This window comes from Hippoglossus hippoglossus, chromosome 17 (genome assembly GCF_009819705.1).
Source record: "Hippoglossus hippoglossus isolate fHipHip1 chromosome 17, fHipHip1.pri, whole genome shotgun sequence".
NCBI lineage: Eukaryota > Metazoa > Chordata > Actinopteri > Pleuronectiformes > Pleuronectidae > Hippoglossus > Hippoglossus hippoglossus.
In genome coordinates this window covers 18,564,297-18,581,030 of record NC_047167.1, presented here as the reverse complement: position 1 = coordinate 18,581,030, position 16,734 = coordinate 18,564,297, and the positions used below count along the sequence as shown (strand labels likewise).

At 40.9% G+C, this 16,734-nt stretch overlaps 1 protein-coding gene across 2 annotated transcripts in view; it reads left to right on the top strand.

Annotated features, from left to right (window-relative positions):
- The first annotated feature begins 10,660 nt into the window (after positions 1-10,660).
- Positions 10,661-16,734, top strand: part of insra (insulin receptor a) — a 47,626-nt gene continuing 41,552 nt past the window's right edge. For both annotated transcript variants that reach the window (XM_034614683.1, XM_034614684.1), the window contains exon 1: positions 10,661-11,337. In XM_034614683.1, coding sequence (XP_034470574.1) covers positions 11,238-11,337 — 100 coding nt within the window. In that variant the 5' untranslated portion in view covers positions 10,661-11,237. The remainder of the gene's footprint in view (positions 11,338-16,734) is intronic.

Genomic DNA, 16,734 nt, shown 5'->3' with positions numbered 1-16,734 from the left:
TTTTTTTTTTTTTAATACTTTTAAAACTTCATACAAATTTAGGAATATTTGTGGCTAGATGGTGAATAACCAAACGTCTCTGTCTGCGTTTCCAGTCTAGGTCTTCACTTAATAACTTTTCATCATGGTTAGTTACATTTGATCAGCTCCGAGTCACTGAATGTCCGAATCCAAGCTGTACGCGTGGACACGCTCGCCCTCGAAGTTTCCACTCACCCTGTCGCATAGTTTTTATTCTTCAGATGGGGTGTTACCTAACCAGAAGCTGTTGCTCTTGATTTAATCTCTGAATATCATTCTGTTTTTTGTTTTTTTTAATGCATCATTTCTTGGACCAACACAGTAAATTCCGATCCTTCATAAATTGGTAAGATTCTGCACCAGCCCCACGCAGATGACTGCAAATGTACAAAACTCACCTGTACGATACAGTAATGTATATATTTAATCGCTCAAGGAGACGGCCGCCTCTTGGTCTATTTGGTTGTATGGTGCAATTATGCTCTATTTCTCAAGACTTACCTGCTAGCCACTCCTGTTTTTAGTACGACGTGGTTTGTGGCCTGAACCCCCCTCTCTGTGTGCCTAAATTTAGCCAAGAAATGAGTATGGCAACATAAGTAAATGGTGGTTATTATGTAAATATGGGAAACTAATGACAAACTATTTATTAAAGGTTTATTGTACAATGAAATGTTTGCTTTTGCCTTTGTGGGTGTTGGGGGGGGTGCACCATATGTTGATGTGAGAGCTGAAGGGTGTGTCAGCAGTAACCCAATAATAATCCTCGCAGTGATTTATTTAAAACAAGGATTCTAATCCTAAACCTAACGGCTGCTAAACCCTCTTTTACGTCTCACTAAAGACAGAATCCTTTTAGCTTTTACTCACGGTTCATTACACCAGACTTTTAGTTTCATTCTCCAACTTCTTCCGTTGGTTGTCGAGTAATCCTCCACTTTCTGAGATCTATTGTGGCTCGAGTGCTTTCTACTACCTACACACTGTCAACAATACACTCAGCCGGTATTAATGCACAGACCTAAGCTCATTTACTTTCTGTGCTCTGAGCCTTTCTTTATTAAAACCACATGCGGGCGTCTGTCCAGGGAATCTGCAGGTCTTAAAGAAGTCTGTGAAAAAAAGCATTGATTTCACTTACCTCAAAAAATTATAATAATTCTGAAATATTTTCTTTAGCCTGTCGGAGGCGGTGAACATTATATGAAGTAGAGATTTTTAATCCATCTGCTGCAGCTCCTGTTAAATAATCCATTAACTATACCATTAGGAAATATTATCTGCAGTGAAAAAGTACTGTTACATCCCAACTGGTTTTAAGTGATGTCTTTCATATACTTACTGATATAATGGTTAAATAAATGGTTACCACTGAACAAGTGTTTACAAGCTGAAGGTCATTAATCACATAACAAGACTGAAAATTCATATTCTTTAATGCAGCTGCTGTCATGTTGTGTAGCTCAGATTGTGTCATGATTTATGAGCTGTGTCAGTTATAGTTTACTTTTAAATATGTTTAAACTTCTATTCTCTGTCTGCACAGAAGTGTTCACGTGTTGATCAAACATGAGAAGGATCCTTTATCTTTTTAAGTTATTGATCCTATTGACACTAATATTGTTAGTATCAATACTTTGGGAGTCAAGCTGCTCACATGAACCATATCAGTGTTGACCACTTTCATATCAACACTTTAATAGACTTATATTCTGAACTGTTACCTGTAGATTGACAAGGCTCCACTAACCTCAGTGAGAAACATAATCGTGTTAGATAATCATCATTTTAATACATTTGTCGTGAATGAATTGGTGAATTGTGGAATTTGTTTTTTTTTACCTTAACATTGCTCTTTTTAATATTTTCACGTCGTCTGCAGCAGGAGAACTTTATAAATCCCAGCTCATTACTCCCAAGTCATCGCTCTTTTTCCCACGTGCTGAAATGCCCCCTGCATGAGATCCAAGGAGCTTCCTCATCACTTTCTCTCTCTTGCATTTGACGGATTTGTTTCCTCCACAAACATTGAGGACCTTCCAGCCGACACTCTCCCTCTCTTTAAACATTTCCTTCTACATGTAGAGAATAATCTTAAGGCGTCTGCCTCACCGTCTCTCTCTCTTTATCTCTCTCAGCTGGAATATGATGATGTGCGCAAAAGTGTCCAAGTGGAGCAGCAGGTGTTATGTGGTCTTAACCTGGGACAGAGGAGATGATGATAAGACTCTTTGCCATAATCCATACTGTTTCCTCACAAGCGTTCTAACCGGCACTGTGGTGGATTTACTTTCAATGGACTCATCAGCACGACCGTGTCTCTTATTGAGCAGCGACAGTTCCCAGCTACTGATGGAAGCTGGTACAGTGTAAGAAACACACACCCCCCCCCATTTCGCACTATGATTTTACTTTCATCTACTTCGAAAGAGGAGGGGGAGCACTTGGATTTGTGGCCTCTGGTGACACATCAACAAACAGCAGGTTGCAGCAGACCAAAATATACCCCCTCCCCAGACTATACCCCGGGTTAAAGTGGGCTAGCTTGTTTTCTAACCTGGGCATAAACTGGACTAGCCCAGAATTTACCCAGGGTATAACACAGGCTACCCTATGTCATAACACCCCCCCCCCCCCCCCCCCCCCCCCCCCCCCCCAAGGCCAGATTACTGTATTCACTTGTTCTGGCCCTGATGGGGTAATACCACCCCTCACCTCATTCGTATTCCCATTTAAAAAATGTGGTCAAAATGTGATGACTTTGTGATCGCTATTTCCTAATGTTTCTCCAATTTCTAAGTTGTAATTGTATTTTATCTATTATTTAATAATAAATCCAGTATATTATTCCCCCGAGTTACCTTATTTATGATAAACACGAGTTATAATCCAGGCAGGAGAGATCTAAAAACTCTGGACATTGAAATACAGACACAAGGGGGGTATAATCTGGACTAGAGAGGTATATCCTGGGCTAAACGCCTACTTTATACACCAGGGGATCAAACCAGACTAGCCCAGAATATAGCCCAGTGTATAAAACAGGTCCGGGGATAGTTTGGGGGGGCATCTTTGCCGAGATCACTCAGATCACTACCAAGGCATAAAGTTGAGGTCGAGAGCCTCTCTGGTGTTTCTCTGTGGTGTATTTGTGCTCGTGTCGGGGATGAAAAGGGGCCATGTGACTATTTGGGGGGAGTTGCTGGAATGTATTGTGATGCAGAGTCGCTGTCATTGCACATTTACTTTCCAGGCTTCAGTTAGGTGCATGAGAGCGGAGGAATGCTCGCATGCTTTGAAAAACCGGCCTCCGGGACTTGGCTGGAGGCCACGCTGCAGTCCACAGCGCCGTTACTATAAATGTCCATTAAAATCCGAGAGGGAGAGCATCCATCAAGTCCTGCCTCTTAACCTAATGTATTGTCTTATGCAAACACTGGGAATGGCGTCAGGAAGAACGCTTTCACAACTCGCGCCCTTGCAGACGCACTGGGAAAGGGGAAGTGGCCCCAGTGGTGGATGTCCCACGCACGGCAGCATCTTTTCCTGCGGAGGAGAGGTGCAGTGCGCTGGCGTCGAGGAAGAGCCCCGGGAATGAATCATGGCTGAACCTCATTGTTCTCCCAGTCACACAGGTCTGTGTGAACCTCGGCGTGTCACTAACCTCTGCCACGATTCCTGCGTTCCCATGTTCTATAAGCAGAACGCCTCATATGACTTCCTGGCACATGGTGGCCGACGATTAACTCAGGGTTAGGTGTGGGCCTCCGCGTACGCACACACATACACCCGACTTCAACATCCCTGGAAACCATCATCTAGCATCGACTGTAAAAGAAAACACCCCTGGTCACAGTGTGTTCACAGCCTCAGCCTTATCGCTGTGAACCCTGACCCTGTTGTTGCTGCAGTCAATCAGGGTGCTACCTACGTACCTACATGTTGGAAGAAGCTAAAGGTTACGACGTGTGGATGTAATTAATGTAGCAGAAAGTGCAGCTTCAGGTTTTTACGTAAGAGCCCTTTAATCCCCCCCTCCCTCCTGCAGTGAGGTTATCACTTCCAACAGATTTGTCACAACTGAGAAACAATCTAAACTCACACACACCTGAAAACTCAAGTGCCACATCGGTTAGTTTTGAGGATTTGAGGATATTAACGACAAATTATTTTGCTTTCCTCCATTTTCCACAGCATATGAGCTTTTTAAACAGCTTTTAACTTCCACTGTGCCTCAGCGTCGCTTGAGATTTTCACAGCAGAGCATTTTAAACTGTGGCCCGAGTCAAATATGAAATCTCTGGGTCACCGGACCTGTGTTAGAAAAAGTTTTACGAATCATTTCCCCTCAGGAGACGAGAGCAACGTCTTCACCCAATGTGGTTTGAAGCCTCTTTAATCGGTATTTGATAATGATTCCCTGTGATGTGAGAGCAGCCACGTGTCGTGACCAACAGGCCACATGAGCCTTTCAGCCTCATTTAGCTCATCGTTTTGATTTTATGCCACATTTGCTGTGTGATTCAGGGTCATCGCGCAGATAAACTTCATTTCCAGCAGCGGCAACAAGCAGCTTTCAAAGGAAAAGCCCGCTGGACGCTGCCTGTCCTGCACCAGGCCACCACCACTTCGTACAAATTCTACAACCTCAAATCTCAATCTATGTAGTTTTATGTACATTATAGAATCCAAAATATTCACTCTCCACCATTAAATAGTTTGAATGAGTGTAACTTTCATTAGTTACCTCATAAATAAACTTTCTTTAATTCTTTTATTTGCTAAAACTTCCACCATGTGAACATTGCAGATGTAGAGTTCATGTGACTCAACACGATGATGAAACCATAGACTGTATATAAAGATGGACGACATTACGGCTCCTGAAAAGTCCCCCCTGGTGGCTGGCTGCAGTATAGGTTTATAACGCCCCGCCTCCTCCAAGTTAGTGGTTGGGACATTTAATTACATATTCGATGCTATAAAAATGGGATGAAATGTCTCGATTGCAAGATTTCAGATGCACAAAATGGAAGCGTAAGATTAAAAGAAAAACTCAAAGTTTACTCTCTAGCTTTTTCTTCTTTCAGACGTAAAACAAAACCTTCCATTAATCAGATGGAATCTGTCAGTCTCACCTGATAACACCTTAAAAAACTGTAAAATACTTGTTTTATTGTTTATACTGTATTTACATATTTATTTAAAGCATTATGTTTCATGTCCGGCTCTTTTATGTTTTCCCCATATAAACTAATTAATAAACTGCTGGAGCCTTTTTATTTTTTTATTTCCAGGACGTTCATGTTTGCCTATTGTGCGGCCTTCAGGTCTGGTTTCCCAACAACGTAACTCTTTTCAACAGCCAACATGTAAATATCGGATGTTGGAGTTCCTTCGTCAAGCAGCATCACCACTTAACATAACTACAAGTCCCTCTGACAGGAAACCAATGTGTGGGGAAATGTGTAAAAACCAGTTTCAAGTTGCACTAAGTGATTATTATCATTCTTAACGATTCCCGCTGGAATAGTCATCTAAACATATGGCTTGCTTTGCAAGATGGTGACCAATTATTTGAAGTACTCAGTGTATGATGTATCAGTGTTGATGGAGGAGAGGACAGCAGCTCCTTCATGGCAGCTCCTTCATGGCAGCTCATGTTCACAGATGTAGAAGTTCTGCTTTTTGTTGTGTTGTTCCCACTTTACAACGCAGCCAGTAGCTTCCTCTGGTTTTTGTGTTGTGTGAAAATGTGTTCAGACTTTTTTAGCCCTTGTTTAAGCTCAGAAATCCACCACACTGAACATCAAGTGTGAATTTTCTCAGGGTCATATTGTTGTTGTGTATGAAGGTTATGTTTCAACTGCTGCTTGTTTGTCTGTCAGCAGGATTACTGAAAACTACTCAACTGATTTTCTTGGAACTTGGTGGAAGGATGTGTTGTGGGCCCAGGAAGAACCATTAACTGTGAGAGCAGTTCCCAAATTAGCAGACCCAGGGATTGTTTTTCACTTTCATTAACGAGATTGGTGGAGTATGTGTGTTCTCGGGAGCGACCGTTTAATTCAGATTGGTTTTAAAAGTCTACATTTAATTAACAATTAATAATCTCAATCTGTACAACTCCAGCCTGCTGATTGGTTTTATACCTCACAGAAATCATTATTTAAACCAATCGACAACACGCATACTGGTTAAGTCAGTAATGAAAAGTAACAGCAAAGGCAAAGTACTGCACTTAAATACAATACAACACTTTTCATTTAAGTGACAGGAAGTTATTGATTAAATGTGACTACAGGCAAAATATATGACACATAATGCATATTAATACTTTTTTTAACATGTATTTTTAATTTATTTAGTCAAAGTATTCAGATTATATGGTATAACACTAATATGCTTCTAAACAAGTTCAAATGTTGAAGTATTAAAAGTATTTTATGTTCTTATTAGAGGGAAATACTGTGATTTTTACTCCACGACCTTTATTTGACAGCATATGTATCTTTTTACTTTACAAAATATTTTTCCACCCACACACACACATACATATCTGTATACAGTTGCTGATTGGTTTAAGAAGCTGTCACCCTGACCTTCTCCTCCACCTTTCCGCTGCCAGTGCTACTACTTTGCTCTTAACAGTTGGACCCGACCTCCGACCCCAGCAGAGGTCAGGATCAGTGGGATTGTCAGGATTAGAGGTCGCAGCTCAAAGAAAACCCACCTCTGAAGTCCTGAGCAACGCGCCGCACTGTTCACTTCAGCTCATGTGTTTATGACTCATTTGTTTTTGTGTTGTTTTTTTTTTGTTCATCTGAGCCTCAAAAACACATCAATAGTTCTGGGCCCTAATAATCCTAATCTGACCAAAGTAGATTAGTCATACTGTATGAAGCCTGCTGGTTTGAACTAGATATTAGAGAGTAAATTTACTGCGTTATCCTACATTTGTATTGTTAGTGAGCAATTTTCTTACTTTATTAATCATATAGATACAAAAAAAATGTTTTAGAAGCAAAGAAGTTTAGACGTCCAAACACATAAGACATATAAAAAATATTGTAAACAGTTGACACATTTTTATCTATCTATCTGTACTGGTCTTTATCTCTATCCCTATTCCTCTGTATCTCTATCTTTATATATATATATATATATATATATATCCTAATATATCCTAATATATCCCTACCCCTCTATCCCTTTCTCATATCTTCATATATCTCTTGATGTCACTATCTCTCTATATATCTATTTCTCTATATCTCTCCATGTTTCTATACATCTATATCTATTTCTCTATTTCCATCTCTCTATATATAGGATTTCTCCCTATATCTAAAAACATGGTCTCTAGCTCATTATGTGAAGTGGGACATTGCTTCCTCCAGTCACTGTCTATTAATCTCATTATGGAACCTCCTCCCCTCAACATACTCGTCCATAAGATTAAGCTTAAGATATAGAATCCACAACGGTGCAATTTAGCGCCGATTCATCCATAAGGCAAGATGTTGCTGCAGTGCATGATGGTCCAATCGGCTCAGTGGCTGTAATTACTCGTTAGTGACCCTTCTGTGCTTCTTTTAAGTGGCACTTGTCGAAAAGGGCGTTGGCGAGCAATCCCAAAGACCGTGGAGCTTCAGTTCTCCTTCCACCGTTTCAGACGTGTTCTCTCAGATACCACGGCGGCAAATTGCTCTGATTACCAGGTGCTGATGAGCTGCTTTCCTGTTTCAATGTTTCCTCAGAAGAAGGCGTCACGTCCCGCGGAAACCCAGGCCTGCATCCGCACCGAGACGAGCGCTGGCGTACATTCACACCCTCAGACAAATAAGAGAAGATCTCACGATAAATTGGTGACTGAAAGTGTCGGTCAAAGACGCAGCTGCCACAGAACTCCCGTAAGAGCAGCTTTTTAGTGTTCCAGTAAGATCTATTTTAGTGTAATACACAACAGGACATGATTAACTCGCTGCTGCTGCTGCTTGCACGGAGGATGTAAACAGGTAGTGAATTAGCAGTTGTGACAGAGACAAACATGTCGGGGAAGAACAATCTCAGATATTTTCAGCCCCCGAGAGCTCAGTTGGGAACAGAGTGTGAAATACGTAATCGCAGTGGGCTTTTTTTTTTCCAGTCGTATCTGTCCGAGTGTGAGAACGGCGAGGGATCAAGTTCTGAGAAAATGGTTGAATCAATCAGGGATTTTCCTTCCTCATCTTTTCCCCCTCAGCTTCCTGAAATAACAAGGAATCGTCCTAACTGTCAAAACATGAACGCTCAAACCAGATCGGACAAGAAACAGCCAGCCTGAGAGGAACATGGTATCTGGATTGTTTAGATCGAGCCTTTTGGGGACTTTCCTAAACCCCATGTGATCTTTATGAAAATTGGAAGGAGGCTAACGGCCAAATGCATTTACCTTAAAGTGACATTGGTCTGTATGTTCCCTCAGTTACTCTCTGTCTCACTCTCTCTCTCTCTCCAGGTGATTGTGCAAGATACAACTTGTGACTACACAATGTGAAGGCGAGATTTGACAGAACGCTTCTGTTGCAGAGTTTCACAACTTGCTTTGACTTTGTTTTCACATCAGTTAAAAAGTTTCAACACCCAAAATGTCCTTATTCATTTGACCTTTAAATGCAAAGTACAAAAAGTCAAACCCTATATGCTCATTGTTCAGTTTAATGCGCATTATTGGACAAATCTGTCAGTATGTTACTAAGATGTGTGTTTGTGGTCTTGTAGTTGTTACTTTAACTACATTAGGTAAGAAGCATTGCAACACAACAGGGCTTTTCAGTGGCCGTCATGGGACTGTGTGTTGTAGTGTTTTACAATATTTGGTCAAACAATGTAATACACTACATGTGGCTTTTTACAAGTATTTAATTAGTGGTTGTTGCTTTATACTTAACTCATCAATGAGAAATTGATAAAAAAGTTTATGTATCTTTAAAATACAATGTAAATAATCCAATAAATCTTAATCCCAGTATTTGTTTAGCCTTATTTCATGTTTCACACTAATTATATACACAGCTTTGCACTAAAAGTCTGCTTTCTTAGATTTCTTCAGCCTTCAGCTGAACCAAGGAGGTTCTGTTGTCTTCTGTTATTGTTTGTTCCTTCGCAGAATTACGCAAAAACTACTCAACTGATTTCCATGAAATTTCCTCGAGTGGAGGCGCATGACGCAGAGAAGAACCAATTTTATTTTTGGTGGATTTCCAGGAGCAGGGAGTGGATCCAGGAACTTTCTGCACTTTTTCTCTATTAGTTAGCAGGATTATGCATCATTATGGATCTTGATGGGAAAAAATCATCTGGCATGTTAAGGGGACAGATATTTGATATTTATGTTATGCAATGTGGTGCTGATTCAAAGATAAAAGTAATTTAAAATCCAAACTTAGTGAATTTAAATGTGCTTTCATGAGGTGACTGGTGGTTCTAGTTACTTCCAACAAGGAGGTTATGTTTTCGGGAGCATTTGGTCAGATTATGCAAAAATAACAGGACAGATTACCATGAATCTTGTTGGGAGGATCTCATGGTGTTTTCCAACAATTTTCTGGATTTCTCAGAGGTAAAAACTCACAGATCTGGATGAACTTATATTTATGAGCGTGTGCAAGTTGGTGCAAATCCAAATAAAAAGTGTGCATGTAGTAAATCAAAATGTGAACGTTGGGCTATGATTTCACGTATTCCATGCTTAGTTAATGTATCCTCTTATTCACTGATGTATTTTTGCCTTGTAACAACCGATCGAATCCCCCTCTGATTCAAAGCTCTCCGGCAAATGCTTCGGGAAATGTACCCCCATGAATAAAATGACTGGACTTCACACTACAAATTACTGGTCGGGAGTAACTGCATTACTTTCCACCACCTGACAGTGGGATCAGTTTGTTGTGTAATCCAATAAGCTCCAGTCCGTATTTCCCCTGAAGCCCATCTGGCTCACTGGCAGGGTTTGTTTACTGGCTGGGGGAAGAAGAAGTGGATCCTACAGGAGCTGGGAGACTGTACAATCTACCTCAGTCTGTCTGTGGGAGATGAAAAGGGACAAATAACGCTGAAAAACTTTATCTCACCCGCTTTTTCCTCTCGCTCCGGTGCAGCTGCTTTTTTTGTGGTGGGGGAGAAAGCAGTTCGGAGCCTCGGACGCAACTTGGATCGCACGTGCATGTTTTTAAAAAAAACAACTCCTGCATTAAAACAGTAGAGAAACTACATCTCTTTTTAAAAAAAAAAAAAGAGAAAACGGAGACCACCGGAGTGCTGCTGAGCCACGACCGCGTCTGTCAGCTTCCCAGAGTCCCACTGAAATCTGTGCACGTCTGTGGTTGACGGTTCGGAGCCGCTCGACGGATACAAACACCTGGTTCCACACGCGAAGACAGAAACCAGGGGAAGATGTTCGCGGCTCGCTGGAGGACTTTTAAAAAAAAACAAACACACGCTAACGCCACGCACGCTTAAAAAAAAAAACCTGAATTAAGTTAGCAATCGGCTTTTTTTACATTAATTTCCCCCCGCGGCTGCAGCTTTTCCTCATTTTTGTTATACACGCGTGCATTGTTACGCGGGTGGCTTTGCGTGGTATTCCCCCCCTGAGGTGGAGTTTTTTAATTTAACACGGTTGGAAAAAAAGCGGCGCAAACTTCTCTCTCTCTCTCTCTCTCTCGTGGCCTGGACGGGAGTGGTGCAGCCAGGCTAGGTGGCTAGCAGCTAGCAGCTATCTGGTAGCTAACTCCGCGGCTAGCACTGACGTTAGCCTGCGCTGGGCTTTGTTTATTTTGTTGCTGTTCTTTTTTTCCCACCCGGACAAACTCAACCGGGACGACCTGACATTGAAATACACCAAACAGAGGAGCCGTGCGTGCGTGCGTGTGCGTGTGAGTCAGTGTGTGCGTGCTGCTGCGTGTCCACGGTGCAACCCCCCCTCCTCCTCCTCCCCATGAGGTGGCTAGCTGTAGCAGCGGTAGCCCGGGCGCTAGCTTGTGTCTGACCCGAACACGTTGGACTCGATCCTCCGCCCATCTTCCGGGATGTCTTTTATTTATTTTTGTTTACCTGTTGGCCCACGCCACAAAACAAAACCAGCCTCCTGAAGGTGTCTCTCCTCCATTTGAGCTTGTCCTCCTCGCCAAAAGGGGGGCCACCGAGCTGTTTTGACCCGGGACAGGAGCTGAATGGTGTCTCATACCGAGTCAGTGATGTGTCCCCGGACTTTGTGTTTTGTTTTGACCGCTGTCTGCTTCGTGGTGAGCTGTCATCGAGCGACCGGAGAGAGTAAGTAACACTAATGATCGCACTTCTCCGCCAACCTGGAGCTTTTGTATCCCCACTGTGTACATCAGAAGAAACGACGCAGTCAGACACGTTGGATTTTTAATATGTTATGATGATCTCTGTCCAATATTGTGTCACAGGAGAGATGATCAACACTCACATCTGCTAGTATCCACACGTTTCACTACATGTGTCACAATAATGGTGGCTTTAATCAAATGTTTTGATTTTATTTGTTTTATTTTGATAGAGATCCACAGACATTAACCGAATAGTTTCAATCCTTTTTATAATGCAAATGTCTATACACATTTATAATAATTTAAAAAAAAAAGAGATCAATAAATTAAATTAGCTGATAAATGCTATAAAAATGGTTAAGGAGTGGAATCACTAAATGCTGATTTTTTGTTTTGTTACTGATGGTAATTTGAGGCACGTAGGCAGCAAGTTGTAGACAGCCATTGCATTGGAAGGGACAAAGGTTAACACTTATCTGGCTTTTTGGAGTCTGCAGCAAACTGTAAACAGAATGTTTTGTCCCACATTCGTAAGCAGTCTTAGGATTTGGGATAATAATAATAATAATACATTAATTGGACTGTGCTGTAGATTGGAGATTGGAAAGCCTCGACTTGTAGCTGTGGTCTGTGCAGGAATGGAACAATAAGCCCCCTTTAAAGCTCCTGACAATCCCCTTTATATTCACCAGCCAACCGACCCGGGTGATAACAATGAATGAACACATTTGCAGTCACCCGGAGACATTTTCGCGTTTCTCAAACACTCGCAGCTTCACACCACTGGAATCTTTTAGTTTTGAGCAAATATTGGTTATACTCGCAGGGAAATGTTAAGCAAACCTGTGGGACCACTTGCATGTTTAAACTGTTGTACAGTAAGTGTAGGTGTTTTTAAAAGATGACAACAACAGACTCATTTATTTCCCCGTATATCAGGAAATGTTGTTGTTGTGATTTTAAAAGGTGTTACAGGTCTATAAACAGCTTTTTACATATAAACCTGACATTACAGAGTTTATAGAATTTTACATCCAAATATTGATTAAATTAGTTGTTAAGCAGTTGAAGGAAATCAGATTCAAACAATAATAATTCTCTAATAATTTACTTTATTCAGTCTGTAAAAGTTTGGGGTCATAATAGATAGGAAAACAAAGACAGATCTTCCCCACAATATCCTGCGGCACCATCCAAAACACAAACATTGAATTGATTTAGAATTAAAACACAGGTTATTGTCATATTTTAAAAAGTGGAACCATGTCATTTTGGTTAAACAATTACGTATAATGTATTATCAAAATAGTTGGTGATTCATTTAAAACATTTTTTTGCAGCACTACCCTTTTATTGGCATTTTAAATGTAATCTGGCAATATCAGTTAATACTTTGGAGTGTGATTGACATACATTAAAAAATATTTTGATTAAACCTAGATGATTTCCTTCAAATCTTTCTCTCTATAGGAAAGTCCATGTCCAGATACATTACATTGACTTTGGGGCACAAATGGCAACACATAATAGGCTTATACAGGTGTTTTAATTACTTTCATTACTCTGTGAATACTAATGAATTGATCTGAAGTGTTAATCCCTTTTTTCTATTGTTCTTGGAGGGAAGAAAAAAAGCTCTAGAGTAAGTTTGTGTTGTCTTACAATAATCTTGATACGAGCCCATATACACAACAAACAGTTGTGTTATTTCAGAGACGGATTGACAGGAGCTCCTCCTCCTATGTTCAGTATAAGCAGTTTGTATTCTGTGTTTGTGTCCAGCATATTTACACACAGTGTGTTGCCCCAGGTCGCTTTAAACGTCACACTTCTACAGTACATGGCGGTAGTTGGTTTTTAAGAGGCGCTCTGAAGGAAAAAGAAAAGCCCAGACTCTCCCACCTATTATCAGATTTTAGTGAGGGTTGAAGGGAGCGATGTCATTAAACCAGTCGGAACGAGAACTTTTGAGACATAAATCAAAAGCAAGTTGAGCAACTGCGCTGCGGCAGCCCCCCCTCACCCCCCTCACTCCTCTCAGACGTGAGTTTGAACCACAGAAGGGACGAGTGGAACCTGGGCCTCACACTGGCTGATTTCATAAGCCCGACTGACCAGTGTCGAAGTCAGGAAACCTCCTGTGCTACTCGTTGGTCGCTGTCCAGCTCAGCTTAGTGGAAAAATATTCACTTAATATTAGAGGCTTATGTTCAGTGGCAGTGTTAGTTACTATGTTAATTTATTCACTATTGAGTGGCAGTTGTGTGAGAGCAGACAAATTTCCAAGTAACATCATTCTGCTCCTATGTTTTCTTCTTGTGTTTTGTTTTTTACACCTAGCGTATTTAGCCCCAGGTTAGGCCTCTTGTTTAGTGAGTCGTATTACACACATCCGTTTTTCATGAGTTGTGGTTGTTAAACAGCACTCACTGCTGTCTTCAAGGTATCTCAGAAATCCAAACTATTTCAGGACTCTTTTAACCATCGAGCTAAAAAAACATTTAGTCGTCTTAGGATGAGATTTCTCACCCTAAGTGGGGGCCACTGTTTCCTAACAAATATATTTGCAGGAAATGACCAATCAATGCTAAATTTGTATGATACTTTTTTTTTTTTATACTATCGGACCTTTTGTCTGTGTTACTGTTTGTAAGGTGAAACCTTTAGAACAAATTTTAATATTTTGATATGCTATTGCATCCAATAATCAGTATTTATCCAATTATCAGAACCTTTAAAAAAAAAAAAAATCCAATTGCCAATAAAATGTATTTATTTACTATTCTACTTATGCTTTAATGCAGTCCCCTCTTCCTGTCTGTAATCACCTCTGTGGTCTTGAGAAATGTCTCGCCCACCGCACTAACTCATTGATTACACGTCATGAGTTATAGCCTATCAACGTCATGTGACAATAGAAAAAACGTCTGTTGTTTCATATTATTCATTACTGTTTATCTCGCTGTGTGCAGCAGATCAATTTTCATGGTAATGTTTTTGTCATTTGGACGGCACTTTGCGTTCTTCCCCTTGGCATGAATGCAGGCAGGACATTTGCATGTAGGTAACACAAACAAACATGGAGTACAGTGACACAGAAAGGGTTCATTCTGAACAGCGGGTAGGACTCAGGCCAGCCAAAGACAAATCAGGGAGCTTGTACCTAAAAGAGGAACTACTTATCTTGCATGGATGTGGTTTGGGTAGGAAAAATATGAAATGTACCAGAAAACTGTTCCTTGCAAATTGTGCCACAAACTCAGCCGCACAACAGATTCAGACTGCAACACCACTGACCTCTTTCCACCTACGCAAGGAGGTCAAAGAGAGAGTTAACGGATGGGAGCTGCTAAAATATAGTCGAGTTCTCTAAACAATCCCCAAACTCTTTATATATATATGTAACATGTGGTAAAAAGTCCCAAAGATGGAAGGGGTAAAGATAACAAGTTTTATCTTCAAATATATTTATCTGTATTTATGCCAGTTTGTATATATACCCATTGCATTGTTATTGTCAAAAATGATTTTGATATAATTTCTTGTCTTGCACAATAAGAGCAACGTGTATTATTTACAAGTGCCCAGATAGAAATGAAATTGAACTGTCAAACTAGAATAGCACTCAGGAGAGCGTATACCTCCACCAATGCCAAACAGTCCCCTTAAATACAAGCTGCACCCAAATTCACACACTCATAGATGTCAGTTCCCGTCCATGTGCCTGATTTTTTTTTTTTCCCATCAAGATCCGTTAATTATTCCCTGGGAAAAAAGGTGCCAATGTTGAAAAAGTGTTTTTTAACGGCTTTCTGGGGTTTTCAAACTTCACCAGTATTGTATTAATTTGTTTATGCAAAAGCTAAAGTATGTGACTCGAATGTATTGTTACTGCTTAATAAGCGAAAACTGTGGTTAAATTCCTGCTTGGTTCACCTCAGGTGGTTTGGTTGTCAGACTGTGGCGTATTGTTGTGCCATGATAAGGCGTCACCTAATCAGCAGTGTCAAACAGCAGGAAGCCAGTGGCTGTCTGCTGTCGAGCACAACTTGGGGCTGGAGCAGGTCTTGTATGTGGGCAACGGTTCAATCAGCTGCCACCCTGGGTTCACTCCTCCTGACAAAACGCCAACTGTAAGGTGATGAAACTGTCACCTCTCAACCACCCCTCCAAAAACACCTCACACAAAAACACTACACACACACACACACACACGTCAGTGCTGTCTCAAGTACCAAAGTCCTGAGTGGATTTGACATGAACACAATAGAATGATTTTTGCACTCGTCACCCTCGACAATGACCGTATAATCCTGGTTGACGGGTTCACGTACGAAAATGATATACAGCTTGGAAATGGAGCAATCAGGCACACCTGCACTCGTTCACTCTGACCAGGCAGGCGTCGGACAAGGAAGTCTTGTTGTGTCAGATCTTTACCCTTGACACCGTGCGCCTGTTAACAGGAAATGGGCTTGTTATTGTGCACTCACACGTTAGAGGTAATGATTACCCCCAATTGTCCTTAATGCCCGCATGATCTTAAAGGTTAGTAAAAGATATTTATTCTGATGCAGCCCGTGATTCTTAAACACCTTTTTAATGTCTCATGGGCTTTTCAAAGTAATCAATCTCCCAAATTTAAAAAAACAAACCAATAAAAAGAAACAATAGGCTTCTAAATGTTTTATTTTCCTATGCAATTGACTTTTTTGCTAACCAGCAGAAGGAATATTTTGTAAGCACATGCAGCTGGTGGGCAACTGACTCACCAAATTATCTTCGGTCTAAAGCCATTTATCAATGTGATAGCCATCACATAATCCCAAGAGGGAACTTTGTGGTTTTATAGGCTCCCTCTTTTACTCACTTTCACTCTATTTAAAGGCTGGGCTCGGATTTACTTTGGCTTAACTTTATTCCCTGTTATGCTTTCCATGGCACCCCTACCAACCGTCTTCATCTGATAAGCCACTCTACCCATGCGCCTGCTTACAATATATTCATTTGTATATTGTCGAGGAACTTACTAACAGCTGTAATATCCCATCCTGTGCAGTTGGTAGAGATGAAAAACAACAGTTTGTTTGATTGTGGTGTTTCCTTATTCCTCTTATTCAGAGAAGAGCTTTATTAAAAGTTGTTGTCAGTGTTTGCAGTCTACCTTGAAGGGATGCTTCACCCAAAAATGCAGATTCACTCATTATCTACTCACCACTATGTCGATGGAGCGTGGGTGACGTGATTGAGTCCACAAAACACTTCTGGAATTTCAGGGGTAAACAGCGTTGCAGCCAAAACCAATATAATAATATATTGTAAGTTAAAAAAGGATTTGGCTGCAACGCTGTTTACCCCTGAAACTCCAAAAAGTCTT